This window comes from Cucurbita pepo, chromosome 13 (genome assembly GCF_057944985.1).
Source record: "Cucurbita pepo subsp. pepo isolate OVF chromosome 13, ASM5794498v1, whole genome shotgun sequence".
In the NCBI taxonomy this organism is placed as follows: Eukaryota; Viridiplantae; Streptophyta; class Magnoliopsida; order Cucurbitales; family Cucurbitaceae; genus Cucurbita; species Cucurbita pepo.
In genome coordinates, this window is record NC_141810.1 from 14,485,628 (window position 1) to 14,503,329 (window position 17,702).

At 39.8% G+C, this 17,702-nt stretch overlaps 6 protein-coding genes and 1 non-coding gene across 9 annotated transcripts; 4 read left to right on the top strand and 3 right to left on the bottom strand.

Annotated features, from left to right (window-relative positions):
• Nucleotides 1-30: 30 nt before the first annotated feature.
• Nucleotides 31-3,735, bottom strand: LOC111809417 (UDP-glucuronic acid decarboxylase 6). Of its 2 annotated transcripts, XM_023695873.1 has the most exons (14): nt 3,557-3,735; nt 3,256-3,299; nt 2,983-3,097; nt 2,386-2,472; nt 2,147-2,234; nt 1,943-2,034; nt 1,792-1,856; nt 1,627-1,715; nt 1,058-1,135; nt 879-972; nt 725-791; nt 578-641; nt 459-499; nt 31-393 (listed from the first exon to the last, which is right to left on the bottom strand). In XM_023695873.1, the coding sequence occupies exons 3-14, from the start codon at nt 3,070-3,072 to the stop codon at nt 208-210; spliced, it is 1,041 nt and encodes a 346-aa protein (XP_023551641.1). In that variant the 5' UTR covers nt 3,073-3,097; nt 3,256-3,299; nt 3,557-3,735; the 3' UTR covers nt 31-207. The 2 variants fall into 2 exon arrangements, with proteins under 2 accessions (XP_023551641.1, XP_023551640.1); XM_023695872.1 differs by lacking the exon at nt 3,256-3,299.
• A 1,241-nt stretch (nt 3,736-4,976) lies between these two features.
• Nucleotides 4,977-5,269, top strand: LOC111808976 (dolichyl-diphosphooligosaccharide--protein glycosyltransferase subunit 4A). Its single transcript, XM_023695245.2, has one exon. The coding sequence runs from the start codon at nt 4,977-4,979 to the stop codon at nt 5,088-5,090; it is 114 nt and encodes a 37-aa protein (XP_023551013.1). The 3' UTR covers nt 5,091-5,269.
• A 928-nt stretch (nt 5,270-6,197) lies between these two features.
• On the bottom strand, nt 6,198-6,269 carry TRNAP-AGG (transfer RNA proline (anticodon AGG)). Its single transcript has one exon. It is a non-coding gene; the product is annotated as a tRNA-Pro (tRNA).
• A 195-nt stretch (nt 6,270-6,464) lies between these two features.
• On the top strand, nt 6,465-9,285 carry LOC111808166 (heat shock cognate 70 kDa protein 2). 2 transcript variants are annotated; one of them, XM_023693987.2, is made up of 2 exons: nt 6,465-6,882; nt 7,303-9,285. In XM_023693987.2, exons 1-2 carry the CDS (start codon nt 6,669-6,671, stop codon nt 9,045-9,047), a joined length of 1,959 nt encoding a protein of 652 aa, XP_023549755.1. In that variant the 5' UTR covers nt 6,465-6,668; the 3' UTR covers nt 9,048-9,285. The 2 variants fall into 2 exon arrangements, with proteins under 2 accessions (XP_023549755.1, XP_086973229.1); XM_087117103.1 differs by having other exon boundaries at nt 6,750-6,882; nt 7,265-9,282.
• A 724-nt stretch (nt 9,286-10,009) lies between these two features.
• On the top strand, nt 10,010-11,885 carry LOC111809311 (putative E3 ubiquitin-protein ligase ATL44). The gene is made up of 4 exons (XM_023695752.1): nt 10,010-10,518; nt 11,540-11,606; nt 11,689-11,768; nt 11,813-11,885. The coding sequence occupies exons 1-4, from the start codon at nt 10,010-10,012 to the stop codon at nt 11,883-11,885; spliced, it is 729 nt and encodes a 242-aa protein (XP_023551520.1).
• On the top strand, nt 11,253-12,956 carry LOC111808034 (uncharacterized). The gene has a single exon (XM_023693807.2). The coding sequence runs from the start codon at nt 11,920-11,922 to the stop codon at nt 12,691-12,693; it is 774 nt and encodes a 257-aa protein (XP_023549575.1). The 5' UTR covers nt 11,253-11,919; the 3' UTR covers nt 12,694-12,956.
• A 1,162-nt stretch (nt 12,957-14,118) lies between these two features.
• LOC111808827 (heat shock 70 kDa protein 4-like) lies at nt 14,119-16,850 on the bottom strand. Its single transcript, XM_023695026.2, has 2 exons — nt 16,497-16,850; nt 14,119-16,005 (listed from the first exon to the last, which is right to left on the bottom strand). Exons 1-2 carry the CDS (start codon nt 16,708-16,710, stop codon nt 14,270-14,272), a joined length of 1,950 nt encoding a protein of 649 aa, XP_023550794.1. The 5' UTR covers nt 16,711-16,850; the 3' UTR covers nt 14,119-14,269.
• Between the last annotated feature and the right edge of the window lie 852 nt (nt 16,851-17,702).

The window sequence follows — 17,702 nt, forward strand, 5'->3', positions numbered from 1 at the left end:
TTCTAATTCAATGCGGTCGGATAAAAGCCATGATTTGAAAGCGTCTTTATATATATATATGAATGTGTGTGAGCCAAACTGTCACTTATTCTAAATAAAGAACAACAAGATATCAAAGGACACAATCTCCTCTCAAAACTTCCATTCATTCTCTTGAAAACTCTTCACTCGGGCGACCCGGTGTGATTATACGGAGGTTTAACAAGCTTAGTTCTTTCTCGGGACTTCGAGTCTAGTTCGGAAATCGTCCTCCATGAGAGGAAGTCCGTCCTTCAACTTGATCTTTGGCTCCCATCCAAGCAACTCCTTTGCTTTCGTGATGTCGGGCTTCCTTTGGCGAGGATCATCGGGCGTGTTCTCCACCATGATGATCTCCACACCAGGATTGATCAGCTGCACAGTTGAGATCTCTCAGTCTCTATTGTAATTGAAGAACATCTTTTAGTAGCTAAATTTACCTCTTTTACTGTCTCCGCCAATTCGAGCATCGTAAATTCACCTGAATCGCAGAAAAACAAAGAAGTTTAGGGTAGATCGAGAGGGAGACGCTTATCTAGGAGAAAAGCAAATGAAAGACCTGGGTTTCCAATGTTGATCGGTCCTGTGTTATCGCCTTCCATTAGCCGAATGAGGCCATCGACCTTGATTCACGAGTTAAAAAGCTGATAATTGGTATGGATGTATGAATCTATTCGCAAATGAACCCGAAGCGAGATTTCCTTACCATGTCAGAGACATAACAGAAACTTCGTGTTTGTGTTCCGGGTGCTTGAACTGTCAAAGGCTCGCCACTGCACATTGCATGAAGAATCTTACAAGTATTGAAGATGAACAATGACACTACTCGGGCGAGAAGATTGTATGGAGACTAGACTTACCGGATTGCTTGAGCAATGAAGTTGCTGACGACGCGACCATCGTCAATATTCATTCGGGGTCCATAGGTGTTAAAAATCCTTGCAATCCTGATCTCTGCCGTAGTAAATGTTCATTTAGAGAAAAGAGCAATGGCACAGAGAAAATGGAGTCCTTAATATGTGGGATCTGATAAACTCACCGATCCCATGTTGCCTGTGGTAATCAAACATCAGAGTTTCAGCCACTCGCTTGCCCTCATCATAGCAACTTCTCACACCTGCAAAAGTTTAACAAAACATAAGATGCAGCAAACTGAGCCATTAACCGCTCAAGCCCACCGCTAACAGATATTGTCCGCTTTGGCCCGTTACGTATCGTCGTCAGCCTCACGGTTTTAAAACGCGTTTGTTAGGGAGAGGTTTCCACACCCTTATAAGAAATGCTCCGTTCCTCTCTCCAACCGATGTGGGATCTCATAATCCACCCCTTGGGGGCCAGCGTCCTTGCTGGCACACCGTCTGGCTTTGATACCATTTGTAACAGCTCAAGCCCACCGCTAACAGATATTGTCCGCTTTGGCCCGTTACATATCGCCATCAACCTCACGGTTTTAAAACACGTCTGATAGGGAGAGACTTCCACATCCTTATAAGGAATGTTTCGTTTCTCTCTCCAACCGATGTGGGATCTCACACACATGAAACTGTTATTTGAATTCACATCATTCAAAATTACTGAACCAAACAAGATATTACATCTTTGAACTACCTATTGGATTGACATTTCCCCAGTAGCTTTCATCTTGAGGGTGAATGAGAGGATCACCGTATACCTCGGATGTCGACGTTAGCAAAATCCTATTCAACAAGGTCAATAAACAACAGAGCAGAAAAATATTTATGAACTGAGAGGTAGAATGGCGAGCTTGAAAACCTCGCTCCGACACGCTTGGCAAGTCCCAACATGTTCAGTGTGCCAATTACATTCGTCTTGATAGTCTGTCAACACACCAATCAGAAGTTAATAGTGAATAACTCATTTCAAATATGATGATAGATAGTATTTGACCGAAAACGATACGAACCTTTACAGGGTTGTACTTGTAGAAAATTGGAGACGCCGGGCAAGCAAGATGGTATATTTGGTCAACTTCAATCAACAATGGCTCAGTAACATCTGGGTTAGAAAAATTGAGGGATAGTGTCGATCAAGGAAGCAACAATATGAAATTCACGAGCCTTCCAAGTAACATTAACACGAAAAAAAAAATAGAGGAAAAGAAGAATACCGTGTCGGATAAGCTCAAATCTAGGGTGGCCAATCCATTTTTTCAAGTTAACCTTCGATCCCGTGAAGTAGTTATCAGCAACAATAACCTAAAAGGGATAGAAACAGAATGTCAAAGCAACCAACACAATGCATGTAATGCAGGGATTATAATATCTTCTACACGTAATGAATTACACGAGGGTTCGATCAATAATCGAAAAACTACAAAGAGTGCAGCTAAAGTACTGAAGAAGCTACCTCATTCTTCTCATTTTCCATCAATTTGTCCACCAGGTGTGAGCCAATAAACCCAGCTCCTCCAGTTACCAAAATTCTCATATTTGCCTGATGTCAAGCAAGACCACAATATTGGTTAAGGAAACGAACCAGGCTGAGACCACAATATTGGTTAAGGAAACGAACCAGGCTGAGTACGAGATTAAGGAAAAGAAAATAGCAATGAAAGCCTTTGAGTAACATTCAAGTTTATATTCGTAACAGCCCAAGCCCAAGCCCACCGCTAGTAGATATTGTCCTCTTTGAGCTTTAGAAGACGCGTTTGAAAAACCTTGAGGGAAACTACAAAAGGGAAAACCTAAAGAGGACAATATCTGATAGCGGTGGGCTTGAACTATTACAATTTTGATCCAAAATCTCCATTTTGGATTGAAACATCATTTTCTTAACACTCAAAAATGTCCTAAAACCCATCATGCTCATAAGCATTTTCGATCGATCCCCATTTTCGTAAGAAGAATCATTGACATCACAATTATGAACCAAATGCAAAGTAAAGACCAACAGTTCTAAACATATTTTGTCAGATACCAACCATGAACAAGAATCTGATTATACCTGAAAAAATTTGGCACTTCTTAAAGGAGATGGAGTCGGTGGTGGCTTTGTGGAAGTTTGGGAACTTCCATTGGAACCCTCTTTAGCCATTACTCTCGGATCTTCACTTCAAACCCTGGATCATCAAGGTCATCAGAGATAGCTATTGAACTCCAAAAAAAATGCTTGAAAATTCTCATTAGAGACTCGGATTTGATGCAAATGAAGAGTTCATCGCTTAGGAAACGCAATGCAACAAAATCAAAGCAAAAACAACATAAAAAAGAATCAAACCCTTCAAAGCAATGCACCAAAATCTAAGTAGCTACCAATGCCTTCTGCATAGATATGAAGAACAAAACTATGAATATAAGAATCATTAGACCAAGCTGCAACGACTTGAAGAGCAAGAAAGTGAAGCAAAAAACTTCAAAAACACGAAAACTAGTAAGCTTTTCTGCAACGAAAGCGAGCACACACCCACCCACCAAACAATTCCAGATCTAAATCTCACAGATGAGGGTTTTAAACAAGATTGATGAATGATTTAAACCCGCAATCAACTAAAGAAACACGATGACAACGAGATTTTTACCTTGATTAGCCAAATCAAACTCTGGGGGCTTAAAATTTCCTTCCGTTTCGCCTTGGAATCGAAGGGTTTTGGCGCAAATTTAAATAGAAACAGATATGGATTCACGATCCTATGATCGAAAATTGAGAACTGAGTTCAATTTGAAAGAGTGTTACGTATCGAGATTAGCTTTTGTTTTTAGATTAATCGCCTTTTTTTATATATATATATAAATTAATTTCATTTCTTTTTTTTTCGCCCGAAGGGCCACCTGTCTCCAAAAACAATTTATAATACAATTTGGCGCAGATTGTTAAAATATTAATTGTTTCTACTTAATTGTACTAAATTGCAGTAAATACCCTTCAACTTTATGTTTATTCCAGAAAATGCCCATAATTTTTCTAAAATTGTAATAATATCCTGATCAAAATTTTAAAATTTCATCGTATCTAATAAGTTATTTAATTTAAAAGATTTAATATAATGTATTATATACATTTTTAATTTTCTGGACCCACCAAAAATTTAAAACGAAGGTAACCTTAAAATTACAAGTGTATTTATTTCGATAAAATTAGTATTTTTAATTATAGTAAAGTAGAAATGTGTATAGATCACGTGTCAAATGCGGACTGAATTTTTACATTATAAAAAGAAATTATGGCTGAATCTTGGTAGCTTAGCTGCCTAGTCACCGGCTGAGGACTACACGTGGGTCACATGCAAATTCCAGCTCAGCAATAGTAAATGGCAGGGGCAGGGGTTCTTAGTGTTTGCTGTTTTTTTTCTCTTCAATTTAGTTCCAATCATTAGGGTTTGTATTTTGTTTTTTTTTTTTTTTAAATTAAAAAAAAAAAAAAAAAAAAAAAAAACCAGAATTTTGGGTTGGGCTAAAATTTTAGAAAATTGTATTAAAATATAGATTTAAATATAGGAAAAATTAGAAAAAGGAAAAATTAATGAAATATTATTGGGCTGAATGAATTACGGAAGCCCAATAACACCAAAATTAATGGGTTAGGGCCCAAACGTCTGTTTGAGAAGGCTGCATCAAGTAGAAACGAGGTTCTTTTCCGTAGTCTACTGCATCTCGAAGAATTTCGTCGTCGGATCTTCTTTTTGACTTCGTGTTTCTCTCTCGACTGATTAGATCGGAAGGTAGAGTCGTCTTCCTTTTTTTTTTTTTCCTCAATTTGATGCAATTGTTTTTTTTTTATTTTTTATCGATCTTTCATGGAGAACTGGAATTTCGTTTTCTTAGCAAATCTCGATTCTTAAATCGCAAGACTTGCGAGTCGAGCTTGCAAACTGTGCGATTAGGTTATGATGTTTAGTTTTTGAGGAACTTGAAATTTGCGGTTTGCTGCGTTGAAATTTTGATTCATTGTAGGTGATCGAAGAAGCTAATTTCCGCTGTATTGTTTGTTGCCTAGTGCAGATGATTGACGATCAGGAATTAGGTTTTCTTGCCAATTTTCTCGGCATTTTTATCTTTGCCTTGGTGATTGCTTACCATTACGTTACGGCTGATCCGAAATATGAAGGCAACTGAGATCTCGTTGATTCAGATGCTTAGATTCATCGGCAAAATGCACTACTGTTAGATGTAGGCCGTTTTTTATATGTTAGGTTTTCCATTTTCTTCTATGAGAATTTTCTCCCGGCAACAACCAATGTAAGCAACTTTTTCATTATGCAATCGTAATTTATTCTCATAAATTTTCATGGTTCTTTGACTGATCTTTTATTAGTTACGTATTTGATCGAATTTCTTCGTACTGCCCATTTTGAGTTCCTTCAATGTTGTCTGCAAGTTGAATGCATCGGTATTCAGTACCTTTTTTTTTGGTGAATTGCAATTTGCAATTTCCTTTCCAAAAATCTTCTTTACTTTAGCTACTCTTTCATTTGGATGTTTAACACAAACGTTTTTTTTTTCTTAAATCATATGAAATACCAAGAATGCTTCTTAAGCTCTCTGAGAAAATTTCTACTCTGCTGCAATTTAGATTCTCTGTTTTCAGCTTTGTTCTATTAATAGTTTTGTAATTATTTTAAAAATTGGGTGGTGGTTAATTTACAACCCTTGTTTCGGAGCCTGAGTCAAATGTTGATATCAATTCATTGTAGAACTGTCAAATAGAGCGACAGAGTTTTCAAATTGGTATTGAACATGAACAGGTCTCTAAATTTGAATTTTTGATGTTTAATAGACATTGAATTTTTGATGTTGTGCTAGAATTTTACTATATTTTATAGGTTCAAAAATAATATTGATCTATTAATATGAATTTTATATATAAGGAATCTAAGAAGTAAATATGTGAATTTTAAACACGCATTGATAACTTATTAGAAAATAAAAAATTTATGTATTTATTCGACACGAAATTGAGAGTTTTAAGATATTGTATGTTTAACTGTTCAATAATCCACCATTTTCGGTATTCAATAATAATAAAATTGGTATTTAACCAAAAACATTTGAAAATATAAAGCCATAAAATAAGTAGCAAATTTGTGTAAAAATAAACAAGTAACAAAATTTTATTATTGAAAAATATTTGGATAATAGTTTTTCAAAATTTTCAATTCTCTCATTAATTTCAATTTGTGAAATGAAAGTATGGTGTAATTTAAGGAGAAAAGTAAAAATAAAGGGGCATTCCGAGAATTGAACTCGGGACCTCTCGCACCCTAAGCGAGAATCATACCACTAGACCAAATGCCCATGAGGATGCAGGCTGAATGAATATTAAACTACTTAAGTATTAAAAATGAAAGAGTTCAAAATAAAAGAAGAATAAAACAGATGTTTTTATTTTTATTTTTTTTTTAAGGAAAGAAGCTTCTAGAATCATCTAGAAGTTGAAAAGTAACGGTTATCATTCTGTTTTTTCTGTTTCATACGCTAAACATAACAACCTCAGCGCTCGAACCTCTTCAATTCGAACTCTCGAGAACCTTCTTCCTTCACAATTTCTTATAAATTCTCCTCCCTCCTGCCATTTCTCTCAACTTCAAACTCTTTCAACCTACATTCAGCTACCGATTTCTTCGCTTTCGTCCCCATTTCCCGTTCAAAATTTCATCGTATTTTCTTTTTTTTCCATCGTCTTGAACAGCTACTATGGCTGGTAAAGGAGAAGGTCCGGCGATCGGGATCGATCTTGGAACGACTTACTCTTGCGTCGGTGTGTGGCAGCATGATCGAGTTGAGATCATTGCCAACGATCAGGGAAATAGAACCACGCCTTCGTATGTTGCTTTCACCGACAACGAGCGATTGATCGGTGATGCAGCCAAGAATCAGGTCGCCATGAACCCTATCAACACCGTTTTTGGTAAGTCCTATTTCTTTTGGCGTTGCGATGTAGTCTATGGAGTTTATTTTTTTCCCTTCAGAATCAATTTTAGGTTATTCCCTAAGAATTTAGAAATAGTATCAGCCTGGTTATTATTCCTTGATGAGGTGAACTGAATGGCATGTTCACGAAATCTTGAGATTTTTGTGCTGAGATTTGTGAAATAGTTCTTGATTATGTTGCTTGTGATTTTCTTGAGTTTTGATTTTTCGAACTGTAGCTGTAGTAGTTCATCAGCACTTGTCTTCTGGTACTAAATATACTCTTTCTTGTATTGTTCTTGAAGCTAGTTCAGTTGTTTCTGTATATCTGTAGTTTCTTTTGGCTGAGAATTAAGCGGATATTGTTTTGTATTTTGTAGAGTTCTTAATTGATAAGCTTCTCCTTGTGTTAACATAGATGCTAAGCGTTTAATTGGCCGAAGATTTAGTGATTCATCGGTCCAGAATGATATGATGCATTGGTCTTTCCAAGTCATTGCCGGCCCCAGCGACAAACCAATGATTGTTGTGAACTACAAGGGTGAAGAGAAGCAGTTTTCCGCGGAAGAAATCTCTTCTATGATACTCATAAAAATGAAGGAGGTTGCTGAGGCGTATTTGGGCACAACAGTGAAGAATGCCGTTGTCACCGTCCCAGCCTACTTCAACGATTCACAGAGACAGGCCACGAAGGATGCCGGTGTCATTTCGGGTCTTAATGTGATGCGTATCATCAACGAACCAACTGCTGCCGCAATTGCTTATGGGCTGGACAAGAAGTCCAGCAGCTCTGGCGAAAAGAACGTTCTGATTTTTGATTTGGGTGGTGGAACTTTTGATGTTTCATTGCTTACGATCGAAGAAGGGATTTTTGAGGTGAAGGCAACTGCAGGAGACACTCATCTTGGTGGCGAAGATTTTGATAACAGATTGGTTAACCACTTCGTGCAGGAATTCAAGAGAAAGAATAAGAAAGACATTAGTGGAAACCCCAGGGCTCTTAGGAGGTTGAGAACCGCTTGTGAAAGGGCTAAGAGAACCCTTTCCTCCTCTGCTCAAACTACACTTGAGATCGACTCTCTTTTTGAAGGAATTGACTTCTATTCAACCATTACCCGTGCTAGATTTGAGGAACTCAATATGGATCTTTTCAGAAAGTGTATGGAACCTGTTGAGAAGTGCTTGAGAGATGCTAAGATGGACAAAAACAGTGTCGATGACGTTGTTCTTGTTGGTGGCTCCACCAGGATTCCCAAGGTGCAGCAATTATTGCAGGATTTCCTCAATGGCAAAGAGCTTTGCAAGAGTATCAACCCTGATGAAGCTGTTGCCTATGGGGCGGCCGTACAGGCTGCCATCTTGAGCGGTGAGGGTAATGAGAAGGTCCAGGATCTTTTGCTTCTGGATGTCACCCCTCTTTCCCTTGGACTGGAAACAGCCGGTGGTGTGATGACTGTCTTGATTCCAAGGAATACCACCATCCCCACCAAGAAGGAGCAAATTTTCTCTACATACGCTGACAACCAACCTGGTGTTTTGATCCAAGTCTACGAAGGCGAGAGGGCAAGAACTCGTGACAACAATTTGCTTGGAAAATTTGAACTCTCCGGAATCCCTGCAGCCCCCAGAGGCGTTCCCCAGATTACAGTCTGCTTCGACATCGATGCGAATGGTATTCTGAACGTTTCAGCTGAGGATAAAACCACGGGTCAGAAGAACAAGATCACAATCACCAACGACAAGGGGCGGTTGTCGAAGGAGGAGATTGAGAAGATGGTGCACGAAGCAGAGAAATACAAGGCGGACGATGAGGAACACAAGAAGAAGATCGAAGCTAAAAACTCCTTGGAAAACTTTGCTTATAATATGAGAAACACTGTGAGGGACGGGAAGTTCAGCTCTCAAATGGACCCCGCGGACAAGAAGAAGATCGAGGATGCTATAGAACATGCAGTCCAGTGGCTTGACAACAACCAACTTGCCGAGGTGGACGAGATAGAAGATCAAATGAAGGAGCTTCAGAATATTTGCAACCCAATCGTTGCCAAGATATACCAGGGCGTCGGTGTACCTGGCATGCCTGGTGCTGCTATGGATGACAACTATGTTCCACCTCCGTCTGGTGGAAGCGCCGCCGGTCCTAAAATCGAGGAAGTTGATTAAATTTGCTTTAGATTGTGTCAGGTTTGAGGCGATGCATTCTTTTTTCTTTTCTTTCTTTTGGGTATAGAATCGTATATTTTGGGGTTTTTTTTTCACCCGATGATTGGAAGAAGCTTTTTTCTGTAATGAGTTCTATTCATTGCCAATAGTATAAAATGTCGAGATTTCTCTGTTCAAACTCTGAAACGACCTGCATTTTAGTTGTCTCGCAAGTTTTCTCCTTGATCCTCTTGATCCTCCACTCTGTTCAAAAAATTTAATGGGGTTCGAAAGAAGAAAAATCCGAAAAGTCTAATTGCAACAAAGGGAAAGTAGTTTTTTCATGCTCAGATTTAGCTTAAGCTTCTGATTCTTAAAGATTAAGGGTAAAAGGAGCTTTTGCTTTGGATGCTTCGGATCAAAGAGCAAAATCTGACTCCTTAGTGGATGATTCGGCATCCTTCCGTGCTTATGTGTATGTTTTTTCAGTTTAAGAAATGAAATTTTTTTAGGCCTTCCAAGCTCGGTTTTTGGCTTGAACCCTCCCCTTAGGACCAAACAAGGGCTGACATAGTTAATGTCTGACATAGTTAATGCTCATAACATCCTTGCTTTCTCGATATCGATAATTAAGGATTTCTTCTAAGGTCAGCAACCCACTAAAATATTAAGCAAAAGTTGAGAGAGTCCAACACTTTCCATACCATTAGGAATGTTGTATATGGGATTTCACAATCCATCCTAGTTGCCACCGGGTTTGGAAAGTGTTCACATTTTTTAATTAGAAAAGGATTAAGGTGAAGGACGGGCGACTTTGTAATTTTCGGTAAGATGCTGGTTCTGATTCTTAACAAACAACGCCATTACAATGCAGGTGTTTTGGAAGTTTCTCTTTGCCTTGAAATCGCCACAACAACGAACTTCAACACAAAAATTCAGCTTAATTAACCTTTAATTCCCCGTATTCTCCGTTACCGTCCGCTATGTCATCCAGCGACGCCGCCGTTTACAGCCAAAAACTCGACATCTTCCTCATTGCCGTCGGCTCCGCCGGCGCTGTCGTCACAATTTATCACTGCATCATGGCCTGTTGGTGTGACCGCCGCCGCCTCAACGCTGGCGACCAAACACCGGCGAACGACCTACACTCTATGTCGCTGGCGGAGACGCCACGGAGCACCGAGAATTCGGTCGTTCATTTGATTCCGGCCTACAAGTACGAGAAGCAAAAGGCGGTGGACAGCGGCGGATGCGATGGCGATGGCACGTGCGCCATCTGTTTGAGCGAGTTCGAGGAGGGGGAGGAAATAAGAACGTTGCCTGAGTGTCTGCATTCGTATCACGTGCCGTGTATCGACATGTGGCTCTACTCTCACTCAAGTTGTCCGATGTGTCGTACTGATGCTACTCCGACGTCGGTTCATGACAGGCTGCAGTTTGAGACGCAGCCGAGTTCTGGGATCATTGTGCACGTGCGACCCACGAGGAATGAGTAATATGGAAAGACCTTTTTTTACACATTTATATATATAAATAAAAAAAAACTCTCCATTCGCACTCCACTCCTAGGCAGTAAAAAGTTCAACCGTAATTATAAAAAAAAAAAAAAAAAAAAAAAAAAAAGTTTTTGCAGCAAGTTGGAATGTAATCTTCGATGCCAAGTGGGCAATGGATACACTAAATTTTAAAATTCTTGTGATTACTCGGGTGTTTATGGGTTGCGTAAATATAAGATTGGAAGCCCAAAAGCCCAAAATTAAGTCGAATAAAGCCCTAAGATCGGAAGCTCAAAGGCCCAAAATTAAGTTGAATAAAGTGCGAAGATTGGCAGCCAATAGGCCCAAAATTAAGTCGAATAAAGCGCTAAGATTGGAAGCCCAAAAGGCCCAAAATTAAGTTGAATAAAGCGCTAAGATCGGAAGCCCAAAGGCCCAAAATTAAGTGGAACAAAGCGCTAAGGTTGGAAGCCCAAAGGCCCAAAATTTAGGAATAAAGCGCAAAGATTAGAAGCCTAACGGCCCAAAATTAAGTGGAATAAAGCGCTAGGATTGGCAGCCCAAAGGCCCAAAATTAAGTCGAATAAAGCCCTAATATCGGAAGCCCAAAGGCCCAAAATTAAGGAATAAAGCCCGAAGATCAAGAGCCCAAAGGCCCAAAATTAAGTTGAATAAAGTGCTAAGATTGGAAGCCCAAAGGCCCAAAATAAAGTCGAATAAAGCGCGGGCTTCAATAGGTTTGTATTACCGAAGGAAGAAAGGTGAGGAAGAAACCGAGTAATAAATAAAAGAGCAGAGCAAATTCCATATGTTTCTGGTCCCATGTGAGCGTTCCTCGATGGCCGCATCCGCCCAACCACAAACAAGTGCAGCATTTGCCGATTCCTTTGCCATTCGCCTCTGATTTTTCCTTTTCTCAGCTCCTGGTTTTTGTGCACCTTAACACAGACAATAGCGGTTTTCCAGTTTGCGGAATCTTTTGCTCCTCTGCAATTCTCCTTTTTGAAGCCATTGCAGACTTGTGGGGTGGGGTTTTAGAATCCGAAAGGCTAAAACCATGCCATTCTCAGCACAAGAGATGCCGGTATGTTCAATAGATTCTTGGTTTAAAAGGAAAAAAGAGAAGCTCGTAATCACGTTTCATGATTGAAGTGTTTGATTCTCAGAGAAACTTTTCCTCTTCTGTTCTTGATGGATTATCTTTAAGCTTTTCTTCTGTTCTTGACGATGTAGCTCTGCATTTCATGTATCTTCATATGTCTAATTGCTGATCTTTCACTTTGATTAAAGGTTATTAGTTTTGTTTTGCCTTTGTGAAATGGGAAATTCTGTTTATGTGTTTGTGAAGAGTGAAAGTACTTAGAAAGCTGGATTGGTGATGTAAGTTAGGGGAAGAGATGCAATCTCTGAGTAGTGTAGGGCTTGGTTTGAGTGTGATATTTGGTTGCCTGTTCTTAGCTCTTGTTGCTGAGCTTTACTATCTGCTATGGTGGAAGAAGAGGTTCACTGACAGAGATGTTGAGAATGATTACAGTAGCCCAGCTAGAGAGCTATTTTACATGTTTTGTTGGAAAAAATCATCTTCTTTGATCCACACAGCTCTAAATCCTCAAGATCTAAGTAGGATTCATGGAGATGAAGGAGAGTTAAACATGCACACAAACAACGATTTCTTAGTGAAACCCTTCGGAGAAGATGGCATAGAAACAGAGTTTATGACACTCCAAGGCCTCTCAGGGCCACCAAGATTTCTCTTCACTATAATAGAAGAAACCAAGGAAGATTTAGAGTCTGAAGATGGGAAAGAATCAAGAAGTAGGAGCTTGAGTGATCTTCTTCTTACTGTGGAAACTCCATATCTCACTCCATTAGCTTCTCCAACTCTTCTCATATCAGATTCTTCTTATAAACCCCATGGATTCAATCCCCTCTTTGAATCAGTATCTGATGCAGAGTTCAACAAGATAAGGTCATCTCCACCTCCAAAATTCAAATTTCTACAGGAAGCAGAGGAAAAACTTAGGAGGAAACTACTGGAAGCAGTTGAGAAAGAGGACAAGTCTTATATTACAATTGCTGTTGACAGGACAAGTCATTCAAGCACTTCTTCACAGGTACTTCCCTTGCCTTCTTCACCATCAACCTTCAGTTCATCAATCACCAAGAACTAACCATTAGGATTGCTTCACCGAAGTCGAAATGGGTTGTTTTTAATCTTCTTTGTTGGGTTAGACTTGTTTCTTTTGAAGTGTTTTAAGGGTAATGATGCGAGTGGATGGATGGACTTGTGGGATATTTGTTTTATTCAATCTCCATGTCTCCTAAGCTTGTCTGCTACCTATAAGTCCTCTTGTGTGGCTGATGATAATGCTGAAAAATGGGGTAAAAGGAGCTCTGTAGAAACCTTTTCTTTTTTAAAGTATCTTTCCTCTTCCTCCTTTTTCCTTAACCCCATTTTTCGAAAACGTCTCGTTGATAATCATTGAGTTTTTAGTTTTTGGTCCTCGAAAATAAAGCTTATAAGCACTATTTCCACCCATGAAACTAAAAACTAAACCGTTATCCGACCGAATCTTACAAACCGAACTCTTACGAGCCATATCCCAGCAGAATTATGGTACCAAAAGATCAGAGTTGGTTCTTCCTCGGCTTTTATCTTAAGAAATAGATGGATGAATTGGCAGAGGGTTTTGGGAACTTAGCAGTACGTGGCTTGAAAAGGTACCACTCAGAGCAAAGGAACAGGACAGGTTATAGATGGTTTTACCATATTTTTGTTCCTTAAAACGACAAAATGTATGGTCGGAATAGGTTGCTGCCCCCACCTTGAAGAATCATTACAGGCATTGCCTTTTAACTGTGTTGTTTCTAAAGCTGATATATATGTCCATTGCTGAATCATGACTCTTCAACTTTAGTGGCACATGTACTCATAACGTTACATTTGGGCCATGCCCCCTTCACTTTAATGTCATTCTTATTTTGGTCAAAATGTTTGAGTAATTTCTTAAAAATTATTGAACAAAATTCTATTACAAACATTTCTTTTATTTATTTGACCAATAAGATTCACAAGAGAATGGTTATCAAATGAAATAGAATGAGTGATTGAAGTTCCGCATGATTTCCTACCATCCATCATTTGAAGAAAGTGAATTTCATAATGTTAGCTCTTATGGATGCTTTTTTCCCCTCTTTGGGCTCTGTTTCTATTCCCCCTTCCTGGCCTCTTTTGTCTTAAAAGATACATTCGACAGAAATGTCTTCAAAGCCTTGGGCCTCCTAAGATCCTTTAAGCTGGATCCAAACGGGAGGAAAACTGAACATTCCAAGTGTATTCGGCCCAGAACAGCGCGAGAGAAAGAAACTGAAAAATGAGAATTGTACCATGGCACCAAGAAGGTCAAGGCCGGAGATTACGAAGCAAGCACTTGTATGGTGGTTCATCTCCGGAGTCATCCCCTAAAACGAAACCATATGATGAAGAAGAAGAATTGCAGCAATCCCCTAACAGCTTCGACTGTGAATCCATGGCGGCACCTCTCTGGGTGAAATAAATAAAAACTTAGCCTTCATATCATAAGGGCGAACGGGGATTATGAACTATACGTATCTTTTATTTTGATATAGTACCGGAAATCGAAATTACATGGATAACTAAGAGCCAAGCATAAATCAAAACGAGGGCGCCAATCATGAAACAGTTTCAAAGCTCGAGCATGTTGAAGGAAAGACTATAAGAGACGCCTAATCAACTTCTTCAATCTTAGGACCAGCGCCGCTTCCGCCAGAAGGGGCATCGTCATCCATGGCGGCGCCGGCGCCGCCCATGTCAGCACCACCTTGATACATCTTGGCTATAATGGGGTTGCAAATGGACTCAAGTTCCTTCATCTTGTCATCAAATTCATCCGACTCAGCCAGCTGGTTGCTGTCTAGCCACTGAATGGCCTCTTGAACTGCATCCTCGATCTTCTTCTTATCTTCTGGTGCAAGTTTACCACCGATCTTTTCATCTCTGATTGTGTTCCTCATGTTGTATGCATAGTTTTCCAATGCGTTCTTCGATTCCACTTTCTTCTTGTGATCCTCATCCTCGGCCTTGAATTTCTCTGCTTCCTGAACCAGTTTCTCAATCTCTTCTTTGGACAACCTTCCTTTGTCGTTGGTAATAGTGATCTTGTTCTTCTGTCCGGTGGTTTTGTCCTCCGCAGAAACATTTAGGATGCCATTGGCGTCGATGTCGAAGCAAACGGTGATCTGAGGAACACCTCTTGGAGTAGGAGGGATGCCAGAGAGTTCAAACTTGCCCAACAAGTTGTTGTCTTTGGTTCTTGTCCTCTCGCCCTCGTAGACCTGAATAAGAACACCGGGCTGGTTGTCTGAGTAAGTAGAGAACACTTGCTCCTTCTTGGCAGGTATAGTGGTGTTCCTTGGGATTAGAACTGTCATGACACCTCCTGCAGTCTCCAAGCCTAGGGACAGAGGAGTGACATCCAAAAGAAGAAGATCCTGGACTTTTTCGTTTCCTTCGCCACTCAAGATAGCAGCTTGAACAGCAGCTCCATAAGCAACTGCCTCGTCAGGGTTGATACTCTTGCAGAGTTCCTTGCCATTGAAGAAATCCTGCAACAGCTGCTGCACCTTAGGAATCCTCGTAGAGCCACCAACAAGGACAACATCATGGACGCTGCTTTTGTCCATCTTTGCATCTCTCAGACACTTCTCAACCGGCTCCATACACTTCCGGAACAGGTCCATGTTGAGCTCTTCGAATCTAGCACGAGTGATGGATGTATAGAAATCAATTCCCTCATACAAAGAATCAATCTCGATTGTCGTTTGGGCAGTCGATGATAGGGTTCTCTTGGCCCTCTCACAAGCAGTCCTCAATCTTCTTAGAGCCCTTGGATTTCCACTGATGTCCTTCTTATGCTTCCTCTTGAATTCCTGTACGAAATGGTTAACCAATCTGTTGTCGAAGTCTTCACCTCCGAGATGGGTGTCACCAGCAGTCGCCTTCACCTCAAAAATCCCTTCCTCAATTGTGAGGAGAGAGACATCAAATGTTCCTCCACCCAGATCAAATATCAGTACATTCTTCTCGCCGACACTGGTCGCCTTTTTGTCGAGTCCATAAGCAATAGCTGCTGCAGTAGGCTCGTTGATGATCCGCATGACATTTAGGCCGGCAATGACTCCAGCATCCTTGGTGGCCTGACGCTGAGAGTCATTGAAGTAAGCAGGAACGGTGACTACGGCGTTCTTTACAGAGGAACCGAGGTAAGCTTCTGCTATCTCACGCATTTTCGTGAGGACCATGGATGAGATTTCCTCAGCTGCGAACTGCTTCTCTTCGCCTTTGTAATTGACGACAATCATAGGTTTGTCACCTGGACCAGCGATGAGCTTGAATGGCCATAGTTTCACATCGCTCTGGACCGAGGGGTCAGAGAATCTCCTTCCAATCAACCGTTTCGCATCTGTCGATCGTAAACGATGGACAATATTTAGCAGACTAGTTATATAGAAAGTAGAACCTAGAAATCATGAGCAATACAACACAATGATACGACCAACAACGACTCTTGCTTGAGTACCTTGGCGAGAAAGCCACAGAACTCCAGGAACAGTCAACAGTTCAAGAAATCGAATCGGTCGTTTAAAGAATTTTGGAAAACGGTTCTTTGATACATTTGAAGGAAACAGAATTTTCGCTCAAATTCAGAATCACGAGATTACGCGCACACTAACTTCAAGATGTACAAGTGATCATAATTGTCATTCAGATTAGTTCTGAAAACAAAAACGAACCTGAGATTAACAAATCCTATACTTCTAATTCGGAAAGACGCAAGAAGTACAACCACAACTTCAGTTAACAGAGACGATATCGAATCACATAAACACGAGAAACAACAGAAGAATCCACAACAATAAAAACGAAAGTAAAAAACTCAATCAATATACATACCGAAGACGGTGTTGAGAGGATTCATAGCGACCTGGTTCTTGGCAGCGTCGCCAATGAGCCGCTCGGTGTCAGTGAACGCAACATACGACGGCGTCGTCCGATTCCCCTGGTCATTGGCAATAATCTCAACACGATCATGTTGCCAAACTCCAACGCAAGAGTAAGTGGTACCGAGATCGATACCGATAGCCGGACCCTCTCCTTTTCCCGCCATTAACAAATTACAAACAAAGCTGAAAACCGACTACGATTTTAGACGGAGAAAGAAATCAAGCAGAAATTTGAAGAACAAAAAGATAGAACAACAATTGCAGAATTGAAGTGAATTGCTTAGAACAAATATTGCAAAACACTGGTGATGAGCATTGGAATATATACGAAGTTAGCGTATGGCCAGAAAATCTGGAGAGTTCTAGCAAGAACTCGTCTAGAATGTTCCGTAAAAGTAAAAAAAACCGACCTTTGTGGACCCCACCCCCACGCAGTTTCTTCAATTGGCCAAGACTATAAAACCCCGTCTTAACCTTCGAAATTTACATTAAAATTATATAAAAATATTTTAATTTTTTCCATAAACATTTAAACAAATTGGTTATAGTTTAAAATATTTTTTAAATATAAAATTGAAACTTTTGTGGTTTATAGTCCAGCCCATTAACTTAAATGGGCCGGTTCTCGTAAATAATCTTGGGAATTTGGACTCAGTAGGCCGGCCCAATAAGGGTCCATATACATTCTTCCAGTCCAGTCTACTGAAAGCCCAGCCCAAAAAAGGCTCAGGGGGACATTTACCAGTTATTTTATAAATTTATAATTTTAGCGAGTTAGTTAGATTACACGTGACCAGCATCCACACTCAGATTTGTCTCCTCCTCAATTACTCTTAACAGTCACGTGATCATTATTATGACGTATATCAGATTGACGGCATAACGAAAAATATTAATTAATTAATTAATGACCACACATTTTAAAAATTACAAAAGATTAAAAAAAAAAAAAAATTACACGTGGTGGTAATATGCATTAAAATATGAGAGGAGAGGGATGGGTGTATCTGTCAGCAAGTGATATGAGCTAATAATATTGAATATCCTCAATAAAAATAAATAATTAAATAAATTAATTAAATAAAAAACAAAAAAAGATATGAACAAATGTACTTGGCATATGATGGGGAGCAAAAGCTGCAAAGAGCTACGCTTT